This window comes from Aotus nancymaae, unplaced genomic scaffold (assembly GCF_030222135.1).
Source record: "Aotus nancymaae isolate 86718 unplaced genomic scaffold, 86718_ANA_hifiasm-v0.15.2.pri h1tg000004l, whole genome shotgun sequence".
In the NCBI taxonomy this organism is placed as follows: domain Eukaryota; kingdom Metazoa; phylum Chordata; class Mammalia; order Primates; family Aotidae; genus Aotus; species Aotus nancymaae.
The window spans coordinates 39,750,232-39,764,541 of NW_026988415.1; the positions used below are offsets into that span (position 1 = coordinate 39,750,232).

The 14,310-nt window shown below is 44.2% G+C and overlaps 2 protein-coding genes across 7 annotated transcripts in view; one reads left to right on the plus strand and one right to left on the minus strand.

Annotated features, from left to right (window-relative positions):
* The window catches only part of LOC105716913 (NACHT, LRR and PYD domains-containing protein 12), a 55,052-nt gene that overhangs the window by 11,550 nt on the left and 29,192 nt on the right, over positions 1–14,310 (minus strand). For all 6 annotated transcript variants that reach the window (XR_010337176.1, XM_064361819.1, XM_064361812.1 and 3 more), the window contains exons 4-6: positions 13,340–13,384; positions 9,087–10,746; positions 7,360–7,449 (exon numbers count right to left, since the gene is read on the minus strand). Coding sequence is in view for 5 of the 6 variants with exons in the window: in XM_064361819.1 (XP_064217889.1) it covers positions 7,360–7,449; positions 9,087–10,746; positions 13,340–13,384 (1,795 nt within the window). In the remaining variant the exon portion in view is untranslated. The remainder of the gene's footprint in view (positions 1–7,359; positions 7,450–9,086; positions 10,747–13,339; positions 13,385–14,310) is intronic.
* Positions 2,111–3,416, plus strand: TEX13B (testis expressed 13B). The gene is made up of 2 exons (XM_012451695.3): positions 2,111–2,624; positions 2,717–3,416. The coding sequence occupies exons 1-2, from the start codon at positions 2,166–2,168 to the stop codon at positions 3,194–3,196; spliced, it is 939 nt and encodes a 312-aa protein (XP_012307118.3). The 5' UTR covers positions 2,111–2,165; the 3' UTR covers positions 3,197–3,416.

Consider the following 14,310-nt stretch of genomic DNA (forward strand, 5'->3'; position numbering starts at 1 on the left):
TTTCTACATTTTATAAACATGGGATGGTAGAAAACATTACTCTTACAACTTTACATGCCCTTTTGTCATTGGTCGTCATCAGAGACCCATAGGTAGAAACAGATTCAGTTATAGTACAATGTCATATAATAAGTAGGGAAGTTGGACTCAACCTGAGATTTGTCTGGTTTATCTTGTGGGTCTCAGAAAGTCATTAAAGGTTTTTTTTTTTTTTTTGTGTGTGTGTGTGTGTGTGTGTGTGTGTGTGTGTGTTTTGAGACAGAGTCTTGCTCCGTCGCCAGGCGCCAGGCTGGAGTACAGTGGCGCAATCTCAGCTCACCGCAACCTCTGCCTCCCAGGTTCAAGCAATTCTCCTGCCTTAGCCTCCCGAGTAGCTGGGACTACAGGCACGCGCCACCATGCCCAGCTAAATTTTGTATTTTTAGTAGAGACGGTGTTTCACCATGGTCTCCATCTCCTGACCTAGTGATCTGCCCGCCTCGGCCTCCCAAAGTGCTGGGATTACAGTGTGTTTTTGTTTTTGTTTTTGAGACGGAGTCTTGCTGTATCCTCCAGGCTGGAGTGCAGTGGCACAATCTCAGATCACTGCAACCTCTGCCGCCTAGTTTCATGCGATTCTCCTGTCTCACCCTCCCGAGTAGCTGGGACTACAGGCGCATGCCGCCACACCCGGCCAATTTTTTGTATTTTTAGTAGAGACGGGGTTTCACCATGTTAGCCAGGATGGTCTTGATCTCCTGACCTCGTGATCTGCCCACCTCGGTTTCCCCAAGTGCTGGGATTACAGGTGTGAGCCACTGCACCTGGCCGAAGGTTTTAAGAGAAATATTCATATATCCCTCTGATGACAGGGGAGGACAGGAGGCTGACCAGATGTCAAATGTAGTCGAGGGAAGGAATGATGGGGGATGGATAATTCAAAACGTTTCAGTTGGGGAGGAGTGGAAGAAGCAGGGATGGGAAGAAGGTGGGGAAAGAGGAGTTGGGGGAGGAAGGCAGGGCCAGGATTTGTTAGGGTGTCTGTGGTGTCCTGAGACAAAAACAAAAACACACTGTAATCCCAGCACTTTGGGAGGCCGAGGCGGGCAGATCACTAGGTCAAGAGATGGAGACCATGGCGAAACCCCATCTCTACTAAAAATACAAAAATTAGCTGGGCATGGTGGTGCGTGCCTGTAGTCCCAGCTACTCGGGAGGCTAAGGCAGGAGAATTGCTTGAACTTGGGAGGCAGAGGTTGCGGTGAGCCGAGATTGCGCCACTGCACTCCAGCCTGGCGCCTGGCGACGGAGCAAGACTCTGTCTCAAAACACACACACACACACACACACACAAAAAACACAAAACAAAAAAACCTTTAATGACTCTCTGAGACCCACAAGATAAACCAGACAAATCTCAGGTTGAGTCCAACTTCCCTACTTATTATATGACATTGTACTATAACTGAATCTGTTTCTACCTATGGGTCTCTGATGACGACCAATGACAAGCTCTTCCCCTAGCTCCACCCTCTTCCTCTGAGGGCAACTGAGGCGTTGGGGCTGTTTCCTGTTCAGGAATATTCCAGGTCGGGGGTGAAACTCGCCCATCTTCCCGCCATGGGACAAACCATTATGGTGGGGAGGGATGAGACTTCAACTTGTTCACAAATACTTCATTTTTTTTTTAGTTCTAAGTCTTTCCGGACCACTCCTGTTTCTTTCATCCTTCAAGGGCTCCAACCATGTGGCGGGTTTCCTTACATCCCAATGGAGTGGTAGAGGCCTTCCTCACTCACTCCCTTTCACCCCTAGAGTCTCTGGAAATTGGAACAGTCCCAGAGTAAATGCCTAGAAGGCTAGCCCTGAGGCTTTCTTTCTGCGCAGCTCTAGGAGGGAGAGAGGCCCCCTTCTCTCTTCGGGTGTGTTAGGCAGCTAGGTTGGCCAGTACGTCCTCTGGCCCCTGGCTGAAGAGGTGAGGCTTGGTGGGAGGTATCCTAGGGTAGGACAAGCCGGTCAGAGGGCCATTAGGAGGGTCTTGTGCAGGGGGCGGGGGGCAGGGGATGGTGGGGGCAGGAATAAGGTGGGAGAAGACTGATGAGGGGAAGGGCTAAGGGGGAGGGAAAGAACTTATTGGTTGCTCCATCCACACAGGGCTAGTGAAACCATTAAGCCCCTAGGCGACCATGGCCTTGAGACCTGAAGACCCCAGTAGTGGGTTCCGGCACGGCAATGTGGTGGCATTCATCAACGAGAAGATGGCCAGACACACAAAAGGCCCTGAGTTCTATCTCGAGAATATATCCTTATCCTGGGAGGAGGTGGAAGACAAGCTCAGGGCCATCCTAGAGAACAGCGAGGTATCCAGCGAGGTTAAAGAGGCCTGCACCTGGGGCAGCCTGGCCTTGGGCATGCGCTTTGCCCACAGGCAGGCACAGTTACAAAACCGCAGGGTGCAGTGGCTGCAAAACTTAGTCAAACTGCAAAGGTCAGCTGCGCTGGTCTTGGCCTCAAACCTGATGGAACTCAATGAAAAGCAGGAGATGAAATGCAATGACGTGACCTTCCAGTTGCATCTGACCCAGACTAGACTTATGGAGGTGCAGAGAGAGCGGGACATGCTGAGATGGAAGCTCTTCCATGCCGTAAGATCCCCTGAATGGGCCTTGCCCAGTGCCCCTGCCCTGCCCCAGCCCTGTCCCCAAAACGTGTCTCAGCTCTGTCCACTTCTCTGCAGGAGCTGGCATCTCCCCAGGGGCAGGGCCAGGCTATTGTGTTTCCAGGCCTGGCCACTGCTGGAGGGGCTTGGACAGAAGGAGCAGATGAACAGGAAAAAGAGGTGGCTACTGCTGGTGCTGCTAGAGGAGAAGGAGAGGAGAGGTATGCAGAGGTGGGGCCTGCCCTGGCAGAGGCCTTGCAGGGACTGGAAGGAGGCTTCAGTCAGCCTCTTGGAGCTGTGGAGCAGACAAATTACACCTTTGGGACAGGAGGAGGAAGATCTCAGGTCAGTACAAATAGCCAAGTCTTATTTCTCTGGGCCTGGGTCCACAGCCTCACTGGAGCCTATTCCTTTCCAGCTCCCTGCTTCATTCAAATACTGATACTCATACTCATGCCCTTTGTCTGCTTTCTCAGCCATATCCACTATACCCCCTCCACCAGCAATGGTCATAGTACCGGTTCCAACCCAGATGCCTTCCAACTGGGGGTCCTCTGATGCTAGCCTGTGGTCTGATGTGGGGGCCCAGGGAATAGACCCTCAAGAGACAGGAGAGACTCTGAACCCCATCAGCAGAGAAGACCTCCAGTATATCTCAGGCCTGGGGACTGGGACTGCCCATGGTGTAAAGCTGTGAATTTTTGACGGAGGGAAAATTGCTTCCTCTGTGGGAGGCTAATGTGGCTGCAAAAGCCTCAGTAAATTCAGAAATGTAAAATAGAACAGAAATATATCTCAATGGGAAATCAGTCTTCAGGGAGAGAGGGGAGAGGTGGGAGGGAGATTGAGTGAAGTGAGGGGGGAAGGGGATAAGTGGGAAGATTGGGCAATGCGGGGGAGGTGGGGCTGTTGGGGGAGGATGTAGATGATGGGCAGGGAGAGACATGCTTTACTGACTCCCTTTGTATTTCAGAGGGTTAGTAGTCAACACTCCAGAACTACTGTAGTTTTTATTTGTTTGTGTGTCTCTAGCTCCCTATCTTGTGTCTGGTGGACCTGGGCAGTATGTAACACCTCCACTCTCTCCCTCCATGCAGGCCTTAGATAATTGGAGCAGGAGTGGATATTTGACCAGTCCTGAGCCAAATGAACTTTTTCAAATTAGAAAATCTGAACAGACACTGAGCTTAGTGGCTCATGCTTGTAATCCCAGCACTTTGAGAGGCTGAGGCGGGCGGATCACCTGAGGTCAGAAATTGGAGACCAGCCTGGCCAATATGGTGAAACCCCGTCTCTACTAAAAATACAAAAAAAAAAAAAAAAAAAAAATTAGCCGGGCATAGTGGCACACACCTGTAGTCCCAGCTATTTGGAGGCTAAGGCAGGAGAATTGCTTGAACCAGGGAGGCAGAGGTTGCAGTGAGCGGAGATCATGCCAGTGCACTACAGTCTGGGCGACAGGGAGACTCCGTCTCAAAAAAAAGAAAAAGAAAAAGAAAAAGAAAAAAAAATCTGAACAGACAGGCATATTCCACAGTCGTCAGAATGGTGTTGGGCAATGAAGCAGTGGGTCACTTGGAGTTGGGGCCAGGGTCAGAGCCATGGACACCAAGGTCACAGCTGAGGCTCGGCCCTGACTATGGGGGAACAGAACTGCATGCTTCACAGAGTCAAGTGTTTTTTAGAGGATGCCAGTATGAGGTTTCAGGGAGCAGACAGGCACAGAGGAGTTCATCCTGTGACTCCAGAGAGATGGAGAGAGTAGTGGCAGCCCAGCCACTTTTAACTCCCTGTAGTTGTGCTACATGAAAATCTACTTTACACAGATACCCTTTACTTTGAGTGAGTTTTTGTTCTGATAAACTAGATTATTTCCAAGTTAGAAGTTTGTACCAAAAGACCATTAAAGGAAATGGTGGGAATGACTGGAGAGTTGCATCAGGGTGTGGTGAGCAGTGGAGATTCCTGCATCTCAAGAGTTTCCATGAATTAATTGGATAGGAAGTTCATTCATGCTCTGGGTGAGTTATATCACAAGAAACAATCAAAACAGTCCTGGGATGAACCCCAGGTGCATCCTGACTCAAATCAACATAGCAGAGATCTGCCACCCCAAGAGAATTCCTTAGGCCCACCTACAGAAAACACCAGCACCATGTAGGTACAGACTGTTATGACGGTTTGGCCCCATGGCAGGAGAATCCTTTCCAATCCCCAGTGAGTAGAACTTGGAACAGTCAGATCTGAAAAGGGAACTCCTGCCACTGCCAAGGAGGTGAGTCAGCAACTGATAGTGCTCAGAGGGTTTGCTGGTCTAGACTATGAGCCAAAGCATGGTACCATCTTGAGAGATTCTTTCCCCCAAACTACCACCATGATAAATGTGGGAGGGAAATCTGGCTACGAAGCTCTCAGCGTAGAACAGAACAGAAATGTATCCCAATGGGAAATCAACTTTCAGAGGGAAGATGTGAGGTGGAGGAGGATAGGAATGGGTAGGGTAAAGGGGTAGGTGATAGGTTAGTCATCTTCTCTCCCTCTGATGACTGTAAGTTTTGTTGATGGGGGCTGCATTTATGTTTTTGCTCACAGGTGGAAGGATGAGAAGGAGTTACATCTGGACCAGACTGAGACACAACTGGAGGAACCCTGGACATTGCCCAAGACCTGTGGGTATATAGAGACTGATAATCTGTCATGGCCCTGCGACATCTCTGCAGCAGCTAAACGTGATTTTTAGGTTGTCTCCTGTTGGGAATGGACAATCAGGATTGAGAGCCAGATTCCTAGTCTGCAGTTTTCAGAAATGTCTTTGGGCTTGTTTATATCTCTCTAAAACAGGGTTTTCCAATCTCAGTACTCTTGATATTTGGAACTGGATAATTCTTTTATGCAGGGGGCCGTCTAGTACACTGTAAGATGTTTAGCAGAATTCCTAGCCTCTACCTACTAATTCCCAAAAGCACCCATCCCTCAGCCCCAGTTGTGACAACCCAAAATGTCTTGAGATACTGCCACATGTCCACTAGAGGGCAAAATTGTTCCCGGTTGGAAAATGAGGTACTTAGGAGCAGTCAAAACGGGGGAAGAATTAGGAGAAAAAGGTCAATGAGGCTGAGGGGCCCTCTCAGGAGCTGAAAAGTATCCACTGGGTCTGGCATTTACTTTGAATCTTCCAGCAGATCTAGGAGAGTGGCAGGGGAAGAAGCCAAACCGCAGAAGTGAGGAGTGAGTGAGGATTGTGTGGAATCAGTGAGGGAGGCTCTTCCTCAAGGACTCTTGGCTGTGAAGGGAAGGGTTGAAGTGGGATACTCAGTTGAGGGAGGGTTTTTTTTTTTCTTTTTTTGAAACCGAGTCTTGCTCTGTCAGCCAGGCTGGAGTGCAGTGGTGCAATCTCAGCTCACTGCAACCTCCACCTCCCAGGTTCAAGCGATTCTTCTGCCTCAGCCTCCCAAGTAGCTACCAAGCCCAGGTAATTTTTGTACTTTTAGTAGATACCTGTGTTAGCCAGGCTGGTCTCGAACTCCTGACCTCAGGCAATTCACCCGCCTCAGCCTTCCAAAATGCTGAGATTACAGGTGTGAGCTACTGTACCCAGCTGGTTCTTTTGAATATGGGAGAAATTTGAGCCATGGGGGAGATAGTTGAAGAAACCTTGAAAATGCAAAAGCCATGTGAAAGAATGTGGTAGATTCTGCATACTGTATTGGAGGCATGGCCCCTGTATTGTGAAATGAAGAAAAAAAAATATGACAAGATCACTTTTGTTTTTGTAAAACAAAACTCCCCAAAGTTCTGTGAGTGTATATATGAATATTATACATTTATGGATTTATATTTCTCTTATGTTAGAGTTTTATGTTTATGTAAGCATAGAAAATGGTCTAGAAATACACTTAGCAAACAAGGTATTACCTAGGGAGGGTGGGCTCAGGGTCAGGGGATAGGAGACAGCAGGTTATGGGGATATAGGGTGGGATGGGTTATGGGGCCTTTTATTTCTGTATATACTTTTGTGTTATAAAAGTAAAATAATTAAAGTGTTCACAAAAATGCAAAAATAGTGAAGTGAATTTACTGGCTTGGGTGGCTTGGAAGGGCTGCCTTTTCCTCTGAACAGGAGGAAAGAAGAAGAGCAGACATTGATCTATATGGCAAAGGGGTGGGAAAACAGGGGAGCACCTGCTTGTGTGTTTGTGTTGTGGACGAAGTGCTTGGAAGTGAGGATGGAAGGGCAGGGCAGGGCAGGGGTGAGGTCCTTTGGGTGCACTGGGGAATAACTAGGGGGTGAAAGTGAGGAATGGAGGGAGAGAAAAGGATCATCAAGCTGCATGGAGCAGGATAGGACCCAGCTGAAAGAAGACTAAGGGGGAAAGCAGTGGGAGTCTGGGAGGAAAAGAAAGTCGGGGTGGCAGACCCAAGCAGGGCAGCAGACCCAAATCTATCTCTCACAACCTTCCACTTACTCATTACAGCAAAACATACAAAAAGGGTGTGTACATACAAAAGGGGAAAAGCTAAGAAGGGCGGGCAGAGATCATGCCTGACTCCTTCCTGCCCCTTCTAAACCTGTAGCATATCTCTTCATTTGTTGCTCCACTGTGGAGAAGCTGAAAACTAGCTATATTTTATTTTTAGTTCCAGTCAACTGGGAGTGCAATTTCTAGCAACCTAATCTTTAACTGCAAATACCCAAGAGTTTAAAACAAAGTTCAACTTACCTCAGGTCTTTGATTTTACAGTATGGATTACACAGTGCTTGGCAGAGGAAGTGTAGCCGAGACACTGGCAAACTGCACAGTTGAGAGTACCTAAAAGAAATGAGGGAAAAAAAGTAATTTAAAACAAAACTTCAAGTAAAAGGCCTATTTGGCTTTTATATCTTGCCGGTAGTACTAATTTACCCCTTCCTAAAACCTTAAGAGTTATTATCCCATTTTGCAGATATGGAAATTAAGGCACAAAAAGTAATCCTCTCAAGGTCACATAGGTAGGTACAGAACTGAGGTCATTACTCGGGTCTGACTCTAAAACCATGTTACTATGTGCCAGGCACTGGGGTAAGTACTTCATTTTCACAAATTATCTTATCTGTCCCTTAACCCAATCATGAGTATTATAACCATCATTTTGTCCATTATCTGAGACATCAAGTGACCTGCCCAGGCTAACTTTACAATATAACTGGTTCTTGGTTGTTGGTACTAATAGAATAATTAATGACAATAATTAAAAACCAGGAAAGCTCAATAGTAAACTCTTCTTAGCCATTGTGCTTGGGGGAGGAGGATGTTGGGCTAAATTTTTGGTAAGAGTTTAAGCCCTCTAATAAAGGCAATAAGGGTTATTGGGGAGGACTCCCATCTAAGGTTGACTTTCTGGAAACCCAAAACGAACCAGCAGACCCTTTGCTTCCATCAGTTTCAGCTTTCTCAAATGTATCAGTCCTTTTTCTTTTTTACTTTATAATATACAGCCAGATTAAAGCTGTTATTAAATGGTCAGGACCTTGTAGCCAAGGTCTTTCATAATTCTGAGTCCATTTAACTTCTCATCCCTTCCCCTTCTAGTTCCAAACACAAATTCTTGTTAATGCCTCTCTCCCTCTCATTTCCCTCAAACACACATACCCCATGCTCATTTCCACCTTTATGCTATTGCCCACTCAAGAAATACAACTGTAAGTGACACAACTTGAGTTATCTCAAGTGAAGCTTTCTGCTGACCCCTCTCCTTCCGGTCCCCTGCTCCTCAGCTGGCCTGAAAACTAAGGGAGAGGCATTATCCATCTTAACCCAAATATTGAGAACAGACTTACAGCATTTTCTAGATAGCACAAGTATAAGTCTTCTTTGCTTCTTTAGTCAGTAAGCCGGTAGGACTGTATTTTATAGTATACCGAGTCCATATTATAAAAGTAATTTACCTAAGCCTCTTTCAACTTCAGCTCATGACCTTCTGTAAAGTTGTGAGCTCTGGTGGAAATAACTAGGATTTATAGCAAGATAATATAGGAGTGTACCTCTGCCCCTTACTAACCTGGTTCCTTGAGGCCTCAGTGATGAAGTATATGTAAAGAAGAGTGACAACCAATTGAATGTTAGATTTATGCCTTTTTCCAGAAGGGTCATTGCACCAAAATAGCCGTCCTCAATGATCAACTTAATAACCTTACATGTTCATAACACTTTAGAATTATAAAGCACATCCACACAGTGGCAGTGAGCACTAATACACACACACAGTGACTAGAACAGTGCCTGGCACATAATAGATAATTCAATAAATCCTTATTATACTGATTGATATAAAATACAGATAACTGAGATGATTACTTTTATTCATTAGTAATGCTAGAAATGATCATGTGCCTGAATACATGAAATAAACAAGTAAGCCCATTGTCTGGGAAGGCCAAAAACTGGAGGAAAGATATGGATATACTTACTTATTAAGTGTCAAGGCTGGTGGCATGAATGCTGACACTCGCTCTTCCTCTTCAAATCCAAGTAGGTGCTGACACTTCAGAGACACTGACAGGTGACTGTGACTGCTTTTTACACAGAAGGACATAGCCAGAATGTCCATTTTTGTATAGGTAGGTTGAGGTAGTATAATTGACTGCAAATCATCAGTTATCCTTTTTGCATATTCTTCTTCCTGAATCTCATACAAACAGTGAAACAGGTCCATCGGTTCAATTTGTAACCTAGAATATTTATCCTTTATTTCTCCCTCAGTCCACTTCAGTAACTTCTCTCGAAGTCCTGGGGAAACTTTTCTTCCAAAAGTAGTTTCCACCGTCTTTCCTTTTCCTTTATGTAAGAGGCCAAATAAGAATTGCATCATTAGTGATGAAAAACCTTTTCCATATTGTTGGAATATTTCTTGCCACATTTTCCCCACTTGATAAGAACACATCCAGCTATTGTCATTCTTCAGGGCATGGAAAACAGCAGTCAAGAACTCTTGGAAACTGAAGTGAAGAAAAGTGTAGACATTGACAGCTCCTGCAGCCTTTTTCAAAAAGCGACTGAGAAAAGTGCAGTTGGTATCACACACTCCTATCCCATGTCTTCTGAGGTCACTGACTGCAAACAAAACCTGATTGTTTTGCAGACCCTCCACAGCCAAAGAGCAAAGACCCCACAGGCAACTTTGTCCCTCCCATGCTGAGATGCCTGTAAGGGTTTTGAGGCACTTGGAAAAATAGAATAAATACACATCAGTCATGGTCTGAAGTGACCTCAAGAGAGTCCCATCACCATCTCCCTTTGGCTGCAGGACATTGCATATCATCCAGGAGACGATGGGAAGAGAAGACATAATGTCAAGGTCTTCATTCTCTCGAAGACCATAAAAGACTTTCATTGCTGTATTAGCACCTGAAAACTGGCTCAGTAAATATGCTCTCTTTTCAGTATCTGTAAACCATAAGATCTCTACCTGGATAGGTTGTTTTAACAGAGAGAGGAGCTTCTTCATGGCTGTAGGCTGGACAGTTATCAGGAGAGAGGATTCGGGGAACAGTTTTTTCCTCACAAAACTGTACAAGAGAGTCCCTACTGGCTTCCTCTCCTGGGGGTGAACACTAAGATCCTCTTCTTGGTCACCAACAGGGTCCTGCAGCTCAGGAAATCCATCAAGAATGAACAGAATCTTCTCTGGATATACGAGAAAAATGTCCAAGATTGGTCTGTTTATATCTTGAAAAGTGTTAGTGATAAGGTCAGCAGCACTAAGGTTGGCAATAGGACTGATTTCTCTGCAGTTGACGTAGATGAGATAGTCAAACCTGCCTGGAGTCACCACTCCTGCTGCCCAATCAAACATGAACTTGTGCACCACAGCTGTTTTCCCAGTCCCAGCACATCCCTGAAGCACCACAGTTTGAGATGAGCTGGAGCCCTCTTCATTAGAATCAAATATATGTTCCATGTCAATAAAATGATCTTGTTGAGGAATTCCACATGGTGTCTCTTCTGATATACGATGGTCTTTTACAAGAAGCAGACGTGACTCTATATGCTTGCCATGGTGGTAACATTTATCAGCTCCTATCTTTAGGTATTTTTCTTTTAGATGTTTTCTGAATATGTCCCGGTAATCTAATGTGGTGACAGCAAGAGTTAGTAATTACAGAATCCTAGACAACAATTCTAACTAGTACCTCCACCCACCATCTCCAGTTAGATGTCTCAAAGGATCCTCAACTTTACATGCCTAAATCCGAGTTCTTGATTTCTATACTCCTCTGTCCCCCCAAAAAACCCTCCCTAGGCATCTCATCTCAGTTAAATGGTGTTAGCCAGTTGCTCAGAAAAATGTTATGAGTATTTTTTCCTTCAATCCTCTACATCAAATCAATTAGCAAGGCCTAGCATTTATACTCTCAAAATAAGCCTCAAATTCATTTATTTACCACTGTATAAATACCACCCAAGTCCAGGGCACTGTCAACTCTTTCCTAGACTGCTGAAATAGCATCCTACTAATCTATTCTTGCCCATCTACTGGTTCCTTCCTTTGCAGCAGCTAAAAAAAATCTTCTACCGATACCATTAGATCATCTCACTTCCCTGCCCAAAATCCTTCAAGAGCTTTTCATTATTCTTGGTATAAAATCCTAAATCCTCATCCTACAAGGTGTTATCGTGATCTGGGCCCTCTCTACATTCCCTCCCCAGCCTCATTTTTTTATCATTCTCCTTTTCACTCTCTACATTAAAGCCATACTGGCCACTTTTCAGTTCTCAAAAATGCCATGTTCTCTCCTACTTCAGGGACTTTGCACTAGCTAATCTTTCCACCTAGACTATTCTTCCTCCTGCTCTTCCCATGGAAAGCTCCTTTTCATCCTTCTGATCTCAAATAATACTTCCTAGAGGAGGATTTGTTTGACCACTCAATTTTTTTTTTTAGATGGGGTCTCACTCTGTTGCCCGGGCTGGAGTGCAATGGTGTCATCTTGGCTCACTGCAACCTTCACCTCCCGGGTTCAAGCAACTCTCCTGCCTCGGCTTCCCGAATAGCTGGGATTACAGGCACCCACCACCACACCTGGCTAATTTTTGCATTTTTAGTAGAGACAAGGTTTCACCATGCTGATCAGGCTGGTCTTGAACTCCTGACCTCAGGCAATCTGCCTGCCTCAGCCTCCCAAAGTGCTAGGATTACAGGCGTGAGCCACCACGCCTGGCCATGACCACTCAATTTAAAGGAGATCCCCTCTACTATTTCCCTTCCCAGCACCATATTTTTCCCGTTAATAGCACTTACCACAATTTATAACTGTCATGTTCATTTACTTTTTCATTATCTTTTCTACTATACAATCATCTACATAAAGACAGGGACCTTATCTGTCTATCTCCTTTACAATAAGTACCCTGAGTACCTAGCACTGTGCCCAGCACATAGCAGACACTCAATAAATATTTATTTAATATGGCTATAAATGCTTTTGTATTACAAACAAGTTATTTATTATTGCCTATTCTGTGACAGATTCTGTTAGAACCTTTACGAACATTTCTGATTTAATTCTCCCAATAATCCCGTGAAGCAGGTATTATCCACATTTGATAGTTGAGGAAATTGAAACTTATAACCAGGGCCGCCTTCAAGAGTGTGCAATCTGCGCAGTCACACAGATCTCCATGTTCAGAAGGATGTATACTTGGTTTAATGCTCTGCTGCTGCTGTCTTGAAAACCTTAATATTTGACCAAGAGGTTTTGCATTTTCATTTTGCACTGTATCCCACAAATTATGTAGTCAGTGCTGCTTTACATAGCTTTAGGTAATTTTTCCAATGCTAGTAAGTGACATCAAGTACAAACTTCTGTTAATAGCATTTCCCAAATCAGTGTTCCCTGGAAAACTGTCTATAACATATTAATATAAGAGCTGTGAAAAAAGGTGTCCTGTGGTCAAATAAGTTAAGGGGAGTGCACCCTCTAGTCTCTTAGAGTTTCTCAATGCTTATTAGCATATGAAAGGCTCTTGTACTAGCATATGAAACATTCTTTAACTCTCCTACCTTGGAAAAGGGTGTTTAACTTTGTTTAACACAGTGTTTTCTAGTTTTAAATGACTACAGAACCCTTTTTTAACAGCATAGTTATTAATTATTGCAAAACTGTTCCTAGAACTCAGTTCTGGGAATGCTAATCTAGATAAGGGTTGGCAAACATTTTCTGTAAAATTTCTTAAATAGTTTAGGCTTTTAGGTCTCTGTTGCAATTACTAAACTCTGCCATCTTACTGTGAAAGTAGCCATAGATGATATGTAAACAAACAACTGTATTCCAATAAAGCTTTATTAATAAAAATAGGCAACTGGTTAGGTTTGACTCACTAGCTATAGTTTGCTGGCCCTGATCCAGTTAATTCCAGAAGACTACTGGTCTTTTCTTGGACTAAAAGTTTCTACATCTAGTTCTTGACTACCACCACCAGTGGTTCTCCCAGTATTTGAACAGCTATTTGAATATATTCTATATGATATAGAAGCCCTATTTGTCGTGATAGTTTATGGCTTCATAGTTGCCAGAAGGAGCAATGACTGTGGCCCCAGTGAATAAGAGGGAAAAATTAGAGAGGAGTGATGGGGGGGTATGCAGCAGGGATGGGTAGCTGGGTTCTTGGAAAACACTATTCTCAAAACAGAAAAAGAGAGTAAAATAGAAAAGGCATCTACCTGCAAGCTGTTTACATGAAAATGAAGCCGGAGAACTTGAAGCAACTGTGGGAGAAAGAGAGTTAGGAGTAGCACAAATACATCTTTATACCAAAACCTGAAATATACAGAAATTTTGCCATACTGCAACAGCCATTCATGCTGTTCCCCAAACAGAAATACAACAAAGAAAGTAAATCATCTCACATTTTTTCTAACTTACCCACAAAGGTGTTTTATAGCTAATATGCAACATAAAATGAAACATAAGAATTTCTCGGCTAGGCACAGTGACTCACACCTATAATCCCAGCGCTTTGGGAGTCTAAGGTGGGAGGATCACTTGAGCCCAGGAGTTTGAGACCAGCCTTGGCAACATAGGGAGACCCTGTCGCTACAAAAAATAAAAAAATTAGCCAGGTGTACTGGTGTGCACTTGTGTTCCCAGCTACTTGGGAGGCTGAGGCAGGAGGATCACTTGAGCCTGGGAAGTCAAGGCTGTAGTGAGCTGTGATTGCATCACTGCACTCCAGCCTGACTGACAGAGTGATACCCTATAGCTTAAAAAAAAAAAAAAAAAAAAGAATTTCCCTTACACATACATTTACGTGTGGATATTTTAATTTATATCATCAATAAAGAAAATTGTAGGTGTGAACTTAAAGATACATACATTATTTGAACTGTTATCTGCTATTTTGCTTTCCACTGAATATTACCCTCTTGCTTCTGTTGAAGCTTCATTGAGCCTAACTTGTTAATGGGAAACAACAGGGCATTGCCGAGTATTAGTTTGATAGATATATAAGATAGAGATGATGACCTATATTCAAATACATATACACACAATCCAGATACTTTACATATAGATATATAAATAAGAATATAAAAGCACACACACAACTCCACATTCCTATAATTTTTTACTACTTGCCCACTTTTAAAAGCAAGAGTGAGACAGAGTTGGGAAGAAGTTGTGACTAGATGGGTGC